The sequence below is a fragment of the Hylobates moloch genome, unplaced genomic scaffold (genome assembly GCF_009828535.3).
Source record: "Hylobates moloch isolate HMO894 unplaced genomic scaffold, HMol_V3 SCAFFOLD_4, whole genome shotgun sequence".
NCBI lineage: Eukaryota > Metazoa > Chordata > Mammalia > Primates > Hylobatidae > Hylobates > Hylobates moloch.
In genome coordinates, this window is record NW_026652279.1 from 26491253 (window position 1) to 26508902 (window position 17650).

Genomic DNA, 17650 nt, shown 5'->3' on the forward strand with positions numbered 1-17650 from the left:
AAAAGAATTAAAGGTTATGTCAAAGGACAACTATAAGAAAGTACTTTGGTTCTGAATATTGCTTCAGCTAGGGTTTATTTTGAAGCTCCCAGCCCAAATTTGTAGAAATGCAACTAAGATCTAATATTTAGTGTGTAAGAACTTTACAGGACATCCAGTCGGTAGTAGTCTTAAAAGTGAATCACATAGGCTGAAGCAGGCAGATCACCTGAGCCCAGGAGTTCAAGACCACCCTGGCCAACATGGTGAAACCCCATCTCTACTAAAAATATAGTAATCAGCTGGGTGTGGTGGTGGGCACCTATAATCGCAGCTACTCAGGAGGCTGAGACAAGAGAATTGCTTGAACCCGGGAGGTGGAGGTTGCAGTGAGCCGAGATCATGCCATTGCACTCCAGCCTGAGCAACAAAGAGTGAAACTCCGTCTCAAAAAAAAAAAAAAAAAAAAAATGTGAATCACATACATAAACATTGGGAATTTGCAGATAACTTTCATTTTAGGGTTTCTGGAGCGCAGTGGCATAATCTTGGTGCACTGCAACCTCCACCTTCTGGGTTCAAGCGATTCTCCTGCCTCAGCCCCCCAAGTAGCTGGGATTACAGGTGTCCATCACTATGCCTGGCTGATTTTTGTTTTTGTTTTGTTTTGTTTTTTTGTTTGTTTTTTGTTTGTTTGTTTGTTTTTTTGAGACGGAGTCTCGCTCTGTCGCCCAGGCTGGAGTGCAGTGGCGCAATCTCGGCTCACTGCAAGCTCCACCTCCTGGGTTCACACCATTCTCCTGCCTCAGCCTCTCCGAGTAGCTGGGACTACAGGCGCCCGCCACCACGCCCGGCTAATTTTTTGTATTTTTAGTAGAGACGGGGTTTCATCGTGGTCTCGATCTCCTGACCTCGTGATCCGCCCGCCTCGGCCTCCCAAAGTGCTGGGATTACAAGCGTGAGCCACCGCGCCTGGCCTGATTTTTGTATTTTTAGTAGAGACGGGGTTTCACCATCTTGGCCAGGCTGGTCTCGAACTCCTGACCTCAGGTGATCCACCCGCCTTAGCCTCCCAAAGTGCTGGGATTGCAGGCATGAGCCACCGCGCCCGGCCCACTTACAGGATTTTTCTCCCCCTTCATGGTTGTATAATGCAATACTTGGCACATAGGCAAACCTGAACAGTTTGCAAGTTGCCTACCCTTTTCTACTTTGGATAAAATAAATCTCTTAAAATAGCACTTAACATAGTTTATATATATATATTAATAGTAGTTACATCATGTTTGTTGAATGAATGAATGAAAAAAGTAGCAAATCTACATAATATAAATCCCAAGACAGCCAGGAATTTTATCTGGACCTAATTGTCTAACATAGCACCAACTGGTACTTAATAAAAACAAGGCTGGGCATGGCAGTACGTGTCTGTGGTCCCAGCTACTTGGGAGGCTAAGGTGAGAGGATCGCTTGAGCCCAGGAGGTTGAGGCTGCAGTGAGCTGTGGTTGCACCAAAGCACTCCAACCTGAGTAACAGACCGTGTCTCAAAAATAAAAATAAAAACAATTAGTTATAACTCAGATGTTGCTATCTAAGGTAAGTAATTACTATAATAAACAGTTAAAATCTTAATTTTCTTTCCTCTGAACTTTACTACTGTAGGTGTGTAGTAGACTTCATACAAGTTAATCTTTTTGTAGCTTTGTTTCTTTATTTTTGTTTCTTCATCGGTTGGAGAAATTTTGCCTAAACTAATGAAAGTAAAAATACAGATATTAATGGCTCATAAATGTGTGCAACCCACTTCATCTATAGTAAGTAAAAGTGGCTCCCATTTTGGGGTTCGAAAATGAAGAAGATCTGAATTCACAGAGAGGAGGCACGTGTAGAGATATGAGAAGTTATTTTCCTACGCTAGTTTGGTACATTGGTCTCTAACACATGTTCTGAGCCTCAGAACACAGTAGGACAGAACCTTCAGAAAGTGTTGAGAGTATAACTCTTTAAAGAGGTTTAGTCAGTCTGAATTATCTGAGGGCATCATCTTTATTTGGCACTTAGAAGTCTAAAATCTTCCTGATTCTTCTTAAGGTTATAAAGAGTCTGTGTATTGTTGGTTAGTTGAGCAGTAAATACCTTTTTATCATTGTTAAATGGGTTGTAAATAAAATATTTTTCTTCAGTGTTAAAATAATTTATGATCACAATATTTAGATCATAATAATAATTCTGTTATTTATGGTATGTAGTTTTATCCTACTGCCACTCCCCTCTTCTGCTCCACGTACTACTAAGTATGACTTGGTCTCTATAATACTCACTAATTGTGAAGTTTTTTATGGAGAAGGAAATTCTTAATATAGACTAAAGTAGGATTTTTTTAAGTTGTCTTTTAATGGCCTTTTATTCTAGTAAACTTAGATTTCTTATAGACATCAGTTTATTGTGCCGAGCTCAGTAGCTCCTAGAGGGAGTATAAATTTAGGCAAAGGAATCAAGGAATAAACTGATATTGTAGAAGAGATGGGAGAAAAGGAAATTTTTATTTTTGCTTTAAATTACTAAATCATGATGTTTCCTGTCTCTCAGTGCTTACCCCAATCAGTGTTTCTCTCTTTTCTTCTTTCCCTTCGGTCCCGAACCCCTAAAATTCTTTGCTTGCATTAACTTGCTTCAGATTATAAGCCTAATTTATACTGTTCCAAATACATGAACTTTTCACTGTATCTCTGAGTGCTCTTTTAGAGTTCATCTCTTTGTTTTCCAGTAACTCATATTTGTTTCTTCTGATGCTTAACACTTCTCTCTCATTTTTTTTTCTTGTTTCTCACATTTTTTCTTTCCACATTATCTGCTGTAGCAAACTTGAAATACATGCTTTTGGAGAAGGATAAAAACAGTGTTTAGCCATATTCAGGTTATTAGCAGCAGCTCCTCTTTCTTCACTTATACTTAAAGGGACCAGAAAGTTATTTAAGCTCTTACTTGCTACAAATGCTAGTCCATGTGCTCTTATGAGTCAGCACAACAGGTATTTTTTTTTTATTGTTATTGTACAGATGAGAAAACTGAGACTTTGAGACATTCTATGAATTGCCTAAGCTAGTTGGCAGCAGTGCCAGGATTCATAGAAATTTGGAGCAGGAAGACACACAATGAAGATTTTACTTTGAGGAATTTAGGGTTCATCTATGTAAAGTGATTTTTCTGAAGTCACTAATTATGTTGTAGGCTAGAACTCAAGTCTCCTCACTCCTAATATAGTGCCTTTTCTTTTTTTATTTTTTTGGGAGATGTGTCTCACTGTGTTGCCCAGGCTAGTCTTGAACTCCTGGGCTCAAGCAATCCTCCTGCCTCGGCCTCCCAAAGTGCTAGGATTACAGGTGCAAGCCACCACACCTGGCCTCTAATAGTGCTTTTTCCTAGCGTACTTTTCTTCTCCTAAGGTAAAAGGCTGTTTGTCATGGTACAGCTACAGTGATTTTACTTGAGATATTTGACTTTGAGATGGAGATGAAGATAAGTATATAATGCAGCTGCCACATTCATTCTCATACAAGTTGGTCATGTAGATAAAATGCCATCATATATTTATTGTATTCTGGACTGTTCTGTGATTTAAAAATTAAGTAGAGAGTAAAAATCATCATACCAGAAAACCCAATATTGTTTCCCCATTTCCCCTTTTTACTATTTTGTAAAGTCATTCAAAAGATAAATCAAAGAACTATAGATGTATTTAAGAAGAAATTCAGCCTATATGCAATAACAAAATTTTGAATAATCAAGTTCAGAAATTGGATTTTTAAAAAATTATTAGCTACTGTAACCCTTTTGAAATAGTCCCAAAAAGTGTTTTCTCTTCCTGAGTTAAATGTATTCATTTATTGACCTATTAAAGATTTTTTTAGTGCTTCAGAGCTATTCTGTATATCTGTTCATTTTTGTTATTTAGTAGTATGTAGAAGTAGTAGATTAGGCTGAATAGATTTATTTCAGGATATATCTTAGATATTTGTGTTTTTGATGAATCCAGTTTAAGGGTTATTACTTTCAAAAGGAAGAAATTTGGTTAGTCATGACAACTTTTTATAATTTTATAATACTGTGTGAAAAACCTGATACCAAAACTTCTGAAAAAGAAACCAGGCCTAGGAGATGAAGATTATTAAATTGAGGATATTTTTAAGTTAGATTCTAAATTAGTAAATCATGGCTAATAAGATGAAAATAATCTGATCCTTTAGTAAGATCTGAAGTAATACTGTTGCCCTGCAAAAAAGTGGTTGTTATAAGTACTATTGGGAGATGATACTGCTCAGTCTACCTTTTATGTCAGCCTAAGCAAGATTAGATTTTCTCTTTTCTCTAATAGATGCCAATATTTAACACTGACTTTTATCTAATTTCAAAAATATCTATGAAATATACTTTCTGGTCGGGCGCGGTGGCTCACGCCTGTAATCCCAGCACTTTGGGAGGCCGAGGCGGGCGGATCACGAGGTCAGGAGATCGAGACCATCCTGGTTAACACGGTGAAACCCCGTCTCTACTAAAAAAAAAAAGAAATATACTTTCTGTCCTGAATTAGAGTGTGTGTATATTTGTCTTTACTTGAAATGTTATAGCTGGATGATAGATTTCAGAGCAATTTTTATGCTTAGGGAAGCCACTACCTCCCAAAAAGATTTTCTTATGAGAATGAGGAAAATAAGTATAAATTTTCATATTTGTGTTATTACTGTTGATGTGCTTGGATAATTGTATTTATAAAAGTAAAAAATGTTCAGTATTTTATCTGAAATTTAATAATGGATATTGTACAGCCTAAGAAATTAAAAGAAAAAGGACTCTTTGAGAAAATGGCTTGTTCTTGTGTATTTTAATATATACTGTGTTCACTTATGTTTTGTCAGACACTGAAATTGAGGAAGAGAGATTTGGCATTCTGTTGGTTTATGGAGAGAGTTGATCAGAGATTGCTCCTTGGCTGAGTTGCTGTCTGCATAGGCTGTTAACAATTGTTTCTCTGGCAGCAGATCTTGTTCATCAGGATTGCATCATTTCTGGGAGAATGGCCAAGGTCCACAGCCTCAGTACAAAGACTGTCTGAAGCATATGAGGCCTGTTCTCTTTCTGAAGCGGCACTCCTCTTCCTGCCAGTCCTCTTCACAGGATTACTGAAGCAGACTTGTTCTGAATTTCTTTCATTGGATTGGTTGTTTATTGGACTCTTGTCTGCCAGCTGCTTCCGCCTCACCTGTCTGATGCAATTTCTTCTTCTGAAATCTCTGTTGGAATTGTTCATAAAACACTTTTTGTTTGTCTTCTCTGTGAGTGAGCAGGGAGATCATACAGGTCTTGTGCTTTCAGCAAGTCATATAGAGAAGAGACTGTCAGAATGATGATACAGAGACTGTTGGCCATTTCTGAACCCAATTAAAAAGATGGGGTAATTAAGAAACATTTCTGGCATGTTCTATTTAACATCCGTTTCCCTAGAAACTGTATGTAAATGGCACCTCCTAAAGAGAGTACTCGGTACTACTGGAAGATATAGGCTATGTCTGTTTCTGAATCCAAGAACTTACTAGTGTTCCTGTGGATTCTGATGGATTGTTCTGGAAATAGTTAAATTAATAATAAATTGAAACTGTGATGCATTCATTTACCCCCTACTGTACACTCACATCTATTTCTCTCTTTTCCTCCTTTCCTTTTTTTCTTTCTTATTTGCTATTGCTTCTTCCTTGATTTACTTTATTTCTTCCTTCCTTTTACTGTTACTTTGATACTTTTTATTTCTCTAATTCTGGGTGTACTATTTTAAATTATTTCTAAAAAAATAGTTTATTTTCTAGTTTTTTTAAATTAGAAATCATAAAACATCAACATAAATGAAATGCGTGTGTTCTAATGCTTGGTAACTGGAATCCTATGAACAGCTCTTTTCATGTTTATGATATGTTAATCTTTAAGGTGTTAATAACTCTGGCTAGCATTAAATTTGACTTTTAGGAAAAAAACACGAGAGGCTTAAAGGATACTGATCATTTTCCCCCCAAAGTCCTGGATCACCTATTTTCCCTTCCTTTTTGGAAGGTAGAAAATTAATTTAAGCCCCATTTTTTAAGCATGTTTCCATTTGACCACAAATAGAACTGACTCCTTTTTATCACTCTTTTTTATAGTAGGACAAGAAACTAGATGGTGTGGAATGAAGGGAAAGAAAGGAGTAATAAATATGGACTTGTAATTTAATGCGTGATGATGGGCCCTTGTCTGGCTGGACAGTTGTCAGACATTGGGTTAAAGAAAGATCTCTGAATTTGAGAAGTGTTCAGTGAAGAAGGGAAGCACCTTTTAGGAGAGAGAAAAAGAAGGGATCCCTTGGAAAATGAGAGAATTCTAATTTGAAGGAAGGGGAACAATTAGCCAGTGATATAAGTATTTACCATTTAAGTCAAATAATTTCCTTCCTTACCCTCATTTCTGGCTTTATGGAAAAATAAAAAAGGGCAAAAAATTCAGTGCTGGATGGACGTAGGGTGGTAAACAAGATAGTATAGATGTAGGATGATAAACAAGACAGTATACAGAAACATAATATAGCTGTAGAATTCCATTCTGTGTGTTCATCAGTGTTATTTCTTTCTATACTAATTGTGTCTCAACTTTTTCTAGGTCTTCAGAACTGCTAGCAGATCATTTGGGGGGACTTCATATTCAGAAGTCTATATAAAGGTGACTGACCCAAGTGAATCCTTTTAATTTCTGTTTTATTTTTTGCATTTTAATGACTGCTGGAATCATGTTGTAGTAAATTGTGATTATAATTTACTTAGCAGATATTTCTTGAACTTCTCTATGTGTCAGTTATTGTTTTGGCCATTGGAACTACAGCAGTGGATAAAAATCCCTGTCCTCATAGAGTTTATATTCTGGTAGGAAAAAACAAACAAATTATAATAAGAAAATACTGCATTTAGATGATCTGTTAAATGTTCCTCAGTTAACATTTTAATAGCTACATTTTACAGAGTTACTTAGGGAGGGAACTATTCTTAGGGTAATATTTGAGAAATTTGGGATTATTAACAGAATTCGAATTAAGAAGCCTCATCATTATTAAAGCATTAGTTAGAATGAGATGGTCAAGCTAACCTATTATGGTTGCTTTCATCAGAAGAATGAAACAGTCATGTTAAACTAGACACAAGGAAAATGGAATAATTTTTATGAAATAGAAATTTATAGTTACCAACTTAATGTTTCTTTTCTTTTCTTTTCTTTTTTCTTTTTTGAGACAGAGTTTCATTCTTGTTAGGAATTGCACTTGCACTTGTTGAAGTGCAATGGCACGGTCTCGACTCACTGCAACCTCCGGCTCCCGGGTTCAAGCGATTCTCTTGCCTCAGCCTCCCAAGTAGCTGGGATTACAGGCGCCCGCCATCGTGCCCGGCTAATTTTTTTGTATTTTTAGTAGAGACAGGGTTTCACCGTGTTAGCCAGGCTGGTCTTAAACTCCTGACCTCAGGTGATCCGCCCACCTCAGCCTCCCAAAGTGTTGGGATTACAGGCGTGAGCCACCGCACCCAGCTGACTTAATGTTTCTTAAAATTATTTTATCAACTATCCAAAATAGCTGGGTTGGCGTTTCATTAGTGAACGTAACAGTCATTTATTCACTCATTAAGATGTTATCTGAAGTAACTTTTCCATCTTTTCCTTTTAGTATATCTTTTAAAAATTGCTCTAGGAAAAATATCAACTATCATCTTGGGTTTATAACTTGTCTTTTATCTAGAAACTGTACTTTTTTTTTTTTTTTTTTTGGAGACAGAGTTTCACTTTTGCTCAGGCTGGAGTACAGTGGCCCTGTCTCAGCTCACTGCAATCTCTGCTTCCCAGGTTCAAACGATTCTCGTGCCTCAGCCTCCCAAGTAGCTGGGATCACAGGCATATGCCAACATGCCAAGCTAATTTTTGTATTTTTAGTAGAGATAGGGTTTCACCATGAAACCATGCATTTTTTAAATGGGTGTACAATACTAATGGCTACAACAAAGGGTTTTTAATGATATCGAGTATGGTTTTTGGTTTAAGTCTTCTACTGAAAAATATAATACAATTCAGATTCCCTTTGCTGATCGGGGAGGTATGGTGATAATCAGACTTTCATATGATTATCTGGTCAGACAGCTTTGGGGCTTTTCTTTTCATCTGAGTTATACAGTAATACTAATAGAAAGAGTTGTAACCAACAGCCCCCAGTATTAACTGTGTCTTTTGGGTTTACTTGATGAGTGTTCTTGTTTTATCATTTACAGATTTTACTTCAATTTCCCAAAGGCTTAGAAGATGTACTGCCAAGGTCTCTGTTTGGATATACTGTTAGGGAAAGGAAACATACATGTGTAAGACTGGCCTAAAGGCAAAAAATTTCATCAGTCCTTTTTTTTCTTTTTTTTTTTTTTTTTTTTTTTTTTTTTGGCGACAGGGACTCACTTTGTTGCCCAGGCTGAGTGCAGTGGCATGATCTCAGGTCACTGCAACCGCCACCTCCCAGGCTCAAGCAATCCTCCCACCTCAGCCTCTTGAGTTATCTAGGACTACAGGTGCATGCCACCGCACCAGATTTTTTTTTTTTTTTTTTGAGATGGAGTCTCACTGTCGCCCAAGCTGGAGTGCAGTGGCGTGATCTCGGCTCACTGCAACCTCCACCTCCTGGGTTCAAGAGATTCTCCTGCCTCAGCCTCCTGAGTAGCTGGGATTACCAGCGTGTGCCACTACAGCTAATTTTTGTGTTTTTAGTAGAGAAGGGGTTTCACCACATTGGCCAGGCTGGTCTCGAATTCCTGACCTCAAGTGATCCACCCACCTTGGCCTCCCAAAATGCTGGAATTATAGGTGTGAGCCACCGTGCCCGGCCCACACCAGGTAAATTTTGTATTTTTAGTAGAGACAGGATCTTGCCCTGTTTCCCAGGCTGGTCTCAAACTCCCAAGCTCAAGCAGTCCACCTGCCTCGGCCTCCCAAAGTGCTGGGATGACAGGAATGAGCCACTTCATCTGGCCCAGTCATTTCCCAGCCCAGCTATATGTCACCTCCGGTTGGGCATAGGAACAGGCGTATTGTCATACCCATAGGTCTCACTTCATCATCTAGGCTGGAGTGCAGTGCATGATTATGGCTCACCTCAGCCTCTACCTCCTGTGCTCAGGTGATCCTCCCACCTCAGCTGCCAAGTAGCTGGGACCACAGGCACACATCACCATGGCTAGCTGATATTTTTTTACTATTTTTGTAGAGATGGGGTTTCACTATGTTGCCTCAGCTGGTCTTAAATTCCTGGGCTCAAGTGATCCTCCCACCTTGGCCTCCTAAAGTGTTGGTATTACAGTTGTGAACCACTACACCCAGCCCACAATTTTTTTTATTTGCATTAATATCAAAGTAAGATTGGAGCATCTCAGACCATCTACCATTTACAATTTGCATTAACCGGCCAGGCACGGTGGCTCACGCCTATAGTCCTAGCACTTTGAGAGGCTGAGGTGTGAGTGGATCACCCGAGGTCAGGAGTTCAAGACCGCCTGGCCAACATAGTGGAACTTCGTCTCTACTAAAAGTACAAAAATTAGCCAGACATGGTGGCAGGCATCTGTAGTCCCAGCTACTTGGGAAGCTGAGGCAGGAGAATCTCTTAAAGCCAGGAGGCAGAGGTTGTAGTGAGCCAAGATTGCGCCATTACACTTCAGTCTGGGCAACAAAAGTGAAACTGTCTCAAAAAATAAAATAAAATTTACATTAACCTCCTGGGTTGACTCAGTCAGTATCATGTACTTTTCATTCCTTTAGTTTTTTTAGTATTAATAATTGTTCTAATGTCTTATTATGAATCAGTGTATCAGTCATGACTTTCTTTGTAGTCTTTTTTGCAAAAGTCCTTGTTAACATGGGTCTTCGACATTCACATTGACTTTATTCCCCCCCAAATGCTTTTTGTTTCATCCTTTTAATGTTTTTTTACACTACTGTAAAACTACTATGTAAAGTCACACAAAGAACACTTGTTTCCCTCTGCACCATACCTCCAAATCTCTTAATCTATTTTTGCATATTTTATACTTCAGTAATTTCTGAGTCTTTCTGTTCCCAGCTTTCACTGGTTTATGGTCACCATGTCAAGCTATCCTCACCTCTTTTTCATACACAGTTATTTAGTCTTTATCATGAAACTGTACTCTTCGTGATTTCGGGGGTTTTTTCGTTGTTTTTAAAAAACAGTCAACTTTTTTAGAGCAGTTTTAGGTTCACAGGAAAATTCATCAGGAGATACAGAGATTTCCCATGCACCCTCTGCACCCACGCATGCATAGCCTCCTCCTGATATTTAGCAGCGTATTATTACCCCACAAATAAAGTTGCTAAGATGATTGCATCTTCTCCCTAAATTATAGTTAAGATGATTTAAAAGAAGGAAGAGAGCGTTCAATGACAAAAGAAGGCAGTAAGAAACAGCTGTTTCCAATCAAGTATAAGCAACAAATTGATCTCTTTTAATTTGGAAGAAATAACATTATTGACTGCTTGTGAAACTGCATTTATTTGTGGCCTAGGAAAAAAATTAAGATCTTGAATTTTTAAAGAGTTTAGGTAAACTAGGATATTTTTAATAACCATCCTTTATCTTAAAACTTGTTTGCTACATCCTAGGCTGCCAGAAAATTTTGTTTGGGCAGTTTTAGAATGAGAAGAATGTGTTGGTTAGTGAGATAGGCAGACTCTTCCTTTCCCTTCAACTGAAAAGAAAAAAGTAAGCATAACTTTTTGCCCCCTACTTTGTGAAGCATTAATGAAATGCATAGTAAACATGGGACACTGTGGCTGTATTTATTTTGTAATTACCCCTTAAAAGCCTTGTTCAAGAATGCAGAAAAATATTCAGTAGCATTTAAGATGAAGAACTATCTGATAACTAGCTATTTATTTTACTAGATATTTTCCATTTCTGTTGCAGGATTCCTCATGTCCATAACATGTTGGATGAGGCTCTGCAGCTCACCCCCACTCTCAGAGTGGTCAGTCTCCATTAATTGGACCCCGTGATTTACAATCTCTGCTGTGTTGGACGTCATGAGCATTGCAATCCCTCTGGGAGTCACCACACCAGATACATCCTACTCAGATATGGCTGCTGGATCAGAGTAAGTGCTACTTTCTAGGTAGTAGGTACATTACCAGTCTGTGTGGAGACAACTTTCTTATGGATAGCTAATAAGATAATATGTAGTATTTTCTTAACTAGATCCTATCCCACTGTAATTAACATTAGACCTTTCCCTTTACCCCCATTGAAGCTGGTGGAAAAAAGGAATTAGAAGGGGAAGGAAAAGTTTTCAGAGGGGTATTTCTGGGCAAATAATTAATAGAACCAAAGTTGCAAAGTAGGAATTCATTTTCTTCTGTTTTAATGGGTGGAGAAAATTGGAATAAAGTAGGTGTTACTACCTGCTTCTGTAGAGTTAATGATTCTGATGGAGGGAGATAAGAAGGTGTTCTTTCCAACTGATTTTCCTTGAAGTCCTCTTCCTATGTACTTCCCATTGTTCTAGAGTAAAGGGGCCGAAACTATATGGGCAGGTTGCCTAGACCTTCTGACATCTGGGGTAGAAAACATGGAGAGCAGCGTCATCTGTTTTTTCATAATATTCATTGCCTAGAAAGAGGACCTTCAAAATCAGTGGTACCAAACTTTTTTTTCAGCTAAGAGCAGCTTTAGGAATTCAGAGTTTGTCCAAAGGCCCAATCCCTAAAATTATACTCTCAATTCTTGAAGAATGTAAATGCCAATTGACAATGAAGGTAGGCCTTCATTATACAACTTTATATATATTATTCACAGTTTTAAAATTTTTAGTCTTTTGTATCCCTTCTCTTTTAAGTTGTCCGAGATTCCCCCTGCTCACAGATTCCCCCTCTTGTCCTTTTACCTCCCTTGTACCCAATCTTCCTTGCTTACAGAAAGGAAGTGGAAGCCCCCTACCTTTCAAGACGAAGTGGCACTACACCAGGATGTGAAAGTCCAGCGAAAGAGACCCAAGGGGCCTAGGGGGCAGCACACCCCCAGAAGCCAAGTCTATTCCAGGCAGTACCAGGGATTAGGGTCTGGGCTGGAAAAATCCTGGTGTTTTGAATATGTTCAGGTCCAGTTCAGACTCTTGATCCCACAGCCACTTCTTGAGTGAGGTGGGTGTTGCTCTAATTCCCCTGTTTCTCTTGCCATTTTCACAGTCCCTGGGGATTCTTCCCCCTTCAGCAAAGCAAAGCAACTGTACCAGATTTCTGGGTTGAATGACATCCCTGATTAATAAGTGGTTTTCTTCCTTAAAACAATATTATTAAAGAGCATGTATATTTCTTCATAAAGCCACCTAATATAACTTACCTGTTTCTGAGTTCCTTAAAGAGGAAGACTTAAAGCTACCCTGAGAAATAGTATATAATATTCTGGGGTAGTCTAAAATGGAAAGCAGTGTTTGGGCTTATTCCCATATAGAAAGGAGGGTTGGGGGTGGGGAAGGGTTGATTTTGTTTCTTCTAGAGCTTTTCTTTTTTTTTGTTTGTTTGTTTGTTTGTTTTGTTTGCATGCAAAAGGTATTTAGTTATGTCAGTAACTGAGACTTACCATTTTACAACTCTTTCCCCAAATAAAGTACTTAAAACTCTTCCTGCATTAGTAGGTAGCCAGTTTGTATTGTGTTTATAGGTTTTTATAAAGTCAGCTACTAACCTGGTACTATGTAGATTGTCTAACTATATAGATAGATAGCATTAACATTTGTGAGAAATTTCAACAAAGAAGTTAAACCAATACGTTTGGAATTGGTAGATAAAAGACCCAGAGCAGTTAATCTTACAATTGGTGTTTTCCCCAAAGTATAGAAATGACTGCCCATAAATACTGCTAGGGAGTCTAGGAGTAATTCCAGAAATAAAAATACTTCTGGTCTACAAATGTGACTGCGCTATCTCTGTTAACACCAGCATATCCTAGGATTTCCTGAAACATTTTCATTCATGATCTCCAGACAGATTTATGATACTGTGGTCATAACTAGCTACATAGTTATGCATTTCTGCAAAGGGAAAGAATGTCAATAACTAGCTACGTACCATTCTGTTAAATTATTAATGATATTTATTAATGTTTCATCATGCCTATTTCGCTGTTCTGGGCACTTTAAGATTAAACCTGGTATTAAGTGCAGCATACTCAACTAGATGTAGACTTCATAGGATTTTAAATCTGATGGCAACTATATGCAATATGCATTTATTTTTGTGTGTGTTTATAGGAAAATTTGTAGATGTAACAAGCAAAACAAAGATTTTTCTGAATTTCCAACTCTACCATAACAGAATTTCAGGCATTTTCCAACAAATGGCATGATAGCAGCTGGGTTGCATGTTGTACTTAGAACACCATTGATGGAGTATATCTGTTGTGAGCCTGGTTTCTGTGTATGTGTCCAGTTTAGTGATAGGAGAAGAAAGGCTGTAATTGCATTTGCATAAAGTGTTTGGCTGCTAAAGAGATGTAATTCCATTATTCCAAACTTTTAATTCATATTTAAAAATATAAAAACTAGTATATATATCAAGGAATATTTTAGGAAATCTTGTAGTTACCTGTCAATGTCTAACTATGTGTTTAATCAGTAACCAATATGGAAATTGCAGAGTTTCTTCATCAGAAGATATGAGTTGAAATTTTAGATTTGGCATGCACAGCAATATATTAAATGCTGTGCTTAACTAGAAAGTATTGGGCAGTGCGATGGCCTTTTAACCTCCACAATATACGTTTTATTTTTATTCCCTAGACTTGCACATGAAGTGCATATGTTCATATTTACCCGTTTGGAGATGGGTAAGATACAACCAGCATAGCTCCATCTCCATGGCCATCTTTGATTTCATGCAACTTTCCTTTTTCCTGTCCCCCCCCCGGCACCAAAAAAAAATCCATTCCTAATAAACAGCTATCATGTTTCACTCCATGTGTTCAGTGGTACAAAATCTATATAAAATATGTACAGCTTTTTGGAATACTTGTTTATCTAGTAATGTACCTAGTAAATTAATAATGTATAAATTTATTACTTTTAACTGTCCATCATAAAAATTAAATTATACCTTCATTTTATTAATGCTTGTCTGCCTTTGGTTTCATTTAGGAAACCCCACCTGTTTCCTAATACTCAGAGATGATTGCCTCTCAGTGAGCCATGTTCAGATCATCTTTTTCTCAAGAATACTGACCTGCATTCTTGATGTACCCCTCCCCCGTTTCCATCTTGCAGACACTTTTAAGTAATAAAATGCATGCACCTCACTAACAGAGAATACTTTCCTCTGTCTAAAGTTCTTCTTCACTTAGAAATTTCCTTTGCTGTTATTAATAAGATCCCTTCTCACAGTTTTGGAGCATATAACTGGGTGAGTTGGATACATATCTCAGAATTTTCTTTGATCCCTCACTTCTCAATTGACATTGCACCACATTGAACTGCACACTTCTTCCTGCTGTACTATATATTGTATATCTTTAAGCAGGAAAAAATGACTATTATTTCAAGCAAAAAATATGCATTATTTGACTCCCTGAAAGACCCATTAATCTCTAAGTTTGAGTTATACCAATCATTGGAGTTTCTAATTTGTGAATCTGTGTTCTAATTAATATAAATTACAAATTACTATTCTATTCTGCAAAGCCATACAAACTTTATATTTTTGAATTATCCTTCAGTATTCCCTAAAACCTAACCAGGTAACAATCAGAGTTGAGGTTCTTTCTTCCCATAAACCTGAATTTTATCCTTTGCCGTTAAAGCCTTTTTATTGTAAAGGCTTAACATTAATTTTCTAAGTTTGAATACATGTATAATTCTGCAATAATACATTGCTCTTGAATAGTTTATTTTCTACTCACAAAGGGTACAAAGAGACTAAACCAAGCTTCTCACTAAGCCTGGTTAATAAAGGTCTCAAATAATTTTCTTTAAAGGACTGAATGTCATTCTCGTTTCTGTAGTGGAAAGAGCATAGACTTTGGAGTCAGACTTTGTTTCAAATCTTAGCTGTGTCAATGTGTAACCTTGGGGAAGTCATCTCACCACCACATCTTCCCACTTTGTAAAAATGGGGTATATACCATGTTTAGTGGTTGCTGAAATTAAATGAATTAATATATATTTAAAGCACCTAACAAATATTGGGCAGTTCACAATGGTAGCCATTACTGTTATTATTTGTCACTAGAACTTTCCAGTTTAGTTTTTATTTTGAAATTCTATGGTATTATCATGCAGCTGATAAATAATTTTGTCCGTAATATGCTTGCATGTCATTGGTGGATGAGAAATTATTACTCTAATATTTGAAAGGTGTTGGGGGTTCGTCAAGATGAGAGGTATGATAAATATAAGATGCCATTGTTTTTACCTGTACTTTCTTCAGGGTATCCTGTCTTGGTAGTGAATGGAAGAGGGCCTGGTCCCTGGGGCAGTGCAGAAGGCACTTTCATCATCTCACTCACTGCAAATGTCATGTGAGGTTTCATGGAAGTATTAAGAGATCCAATTAAGAAGAATAGTTCTGAGTCTAAACCAGCCCAGAGTGGCTTCTCTAGGGGAAACTCCCCGCTCAGCTGGTACGTTTGTGTTTGTCATTAGGGACACCTTGTATCTCAGGTGCCTGCCTTCAGACATCTGCCTGTACTGGCTTCATGTTACACACAAATCCACATTTAATAACACTCCTACTGTTATTTATAGGCTTAGTTATGTGAATAAGATTGTTTCACTGAGTTCTTTCTCTTATCCTAGTGGCTAGTGGTTGTGGAAAGAGGAGGGGTTAGAATGGGAAGTGAAGTGTTAGTTTAAGGGAAGATTAGGTGTTATGCTATCATGCATTGCTTTTCGCCTTTGTGCAGCCCTGAATCTGTGGAGGCTAGTCCAGCAGTTAATGAGAAGAGCGTGTATTCCACTCATAATTATGGGACCACTCAGAGGCATGGGTGTCGAGGACTGCCTTATGCTGTGAGTATGCATTTGTTTCTCTCCAGAACAGTGATCTTCCTGGAGTATAATCCATTCTTATACATTGTGACTTTCTTGAAATGTTTATATGCAGCATGACGAAGTTGCCCCTTTTGCACTTCCCTGACTCCAGCGGACGTCTAGCCCTGCATCATTGTTCTTGTTTTTATGTCCCAGTTGACCTTGGCATTTTGTTTTATCACTTTCCTGGTTGAAGCCAAAAAACGAAGGGTACTACTTTCTTCTTTCTTTCCATATGTACCATACTTTAGGGGAGAGAGGGGCCAGTGTTTGGACACTGTTGATTTAAAAAATCTTATTTTCAGGATCATAATTACGGAGCCCCTCCTCCTCCGACACCTCCTGCTTCTCCCCCTGTCCAGACGATCATCCCTCGTTCTGACCTGAATGGCCTGCCGTCGCCTGTAGAGGAACGCTGTGGAGACAGCCCGAACTCTGAAGGAGAAACTGTACCTACCTGGTGTCCTTGTGGTCTTTCTCAGGATGGCTTCCTTCTCAACTGTGACAAGTGCAGGTAAGATCCTGTTCCATCTAAATTTAAGTCTGGGTTGCTGGGATTAGGGTTTCTTACAAGTAGGGAAAAGCTCAAAGTATTCTTTCTTGTGTTTGTTAATGTAGATGATTCCTTAGTGCTCCTTGGCTCGAATTCTCTGCACTAGGTGAGAATTGCTGACAACAAGGAATGAGAGATTGATGTTAAAGCTATTGAATTTGATATGAAATTTAATGTCCTGGAAACATTTGGTAGGTGGGAGGGAGGGGGTAGCATATGCAGAGACACTTCGCCCGTGTGTGCTATGATGTGATGCATGCTGTTGGAAGGACTACTTTAAGTTTATTTTCCCTCTTTAGGGGAATGAGCAGGGGGAAGGTTATTAGACTTCATCGGCGGAAGCAGGACAACATATCAGGTGAGCGGAAGATGGGTTAGGTCCACAGTTTGACATATAAATATTCTGTGATCTGAATGTTCATTTAAAGAATGCCTCTTGGCCAGGCGCAGTGGCTCACGCCTGTAATCCCACCACTTTGGGAGGCCAAAGCGGGCGGATCACCTGAGGTCGGGAGTTTGAGGCCAGCCTGACCAACATGGAGAAACCCCATCCCTACTGAAAATCCAAAATAGCCAGGTGTGGTGGCGCATGCCCGTGATCCCAGCTACTTGGGAGGCTGAGGCAGGAGAATTGCTTGAACCCGGGAGGCGGAAGTTGCCATGAGCTGAGATTGCACCATTGCACTCCAGCCTGGGCAACAAGAGCAAAACTCCGTCTCAAAAAAAAAAAAAAGAACCCCTCTTACACGTTCCCATGGTCCCCCAGCTAGCTCTTTTCACAGAAAGAGATAGAAGTCCTCTCAAGACCACTGTATAGTTCTCTCATTGTAAACGAAATGTATTGAGAACATTTTAGCCCTGTAGCAAAGTATTCCTTGTGAACACAAAAAATATGGGTTCCTGTTGTAAAAATTAGCCAGTCTTAAATTGTTATAGATTGAGTTAGCGAAGCTTAGGGACTGAATACAAGGGGAGAAATAAATACCA

The 17650-nt window shown here is 38.4% G+C and overlaps 1 protein-coding gene across 21 annotated transcripts in view; it reads left to right on the forward strand.

Moving 5' to 3' along the window:
* The window catches only part of SETD5 (SET domain containing 5), an 81002-nt gene that overhangs the window by 20330 nt on the left and 43022 nt on the right, over nucleotides 1-17650 (forward strand). For 4 of the 21 annotated variants that reach the window (XM_058437206.1, XM_058437214.1, XM_058437213.1 and 1 more), the window contains exons 2-7: nucleotides 6665-6724; nucleotides 11004-11190; nucleotides 12008-15701; nucleotides 15984-16089; nucleotides 16416-16624; nucleotides 16963-17021. In XM_058437206.1, coding sequence (XP_058293189.1) covers nucleotides 15610-15701; nucleotides 15984-16089; nucleotides 16416-16624; nucleotides 16963-17021 — 466 coding nt within the window. In that variant the 5' untranslated portion in view covers nucleotides 6665-6724; nucleotides 11004-11190; nucleotides 12008-15609. The other 17 variants (XM_058437215.1, XM_058437218.1, XM_032149596.2 and 14 more) reach the window with 14 other exon arrangements.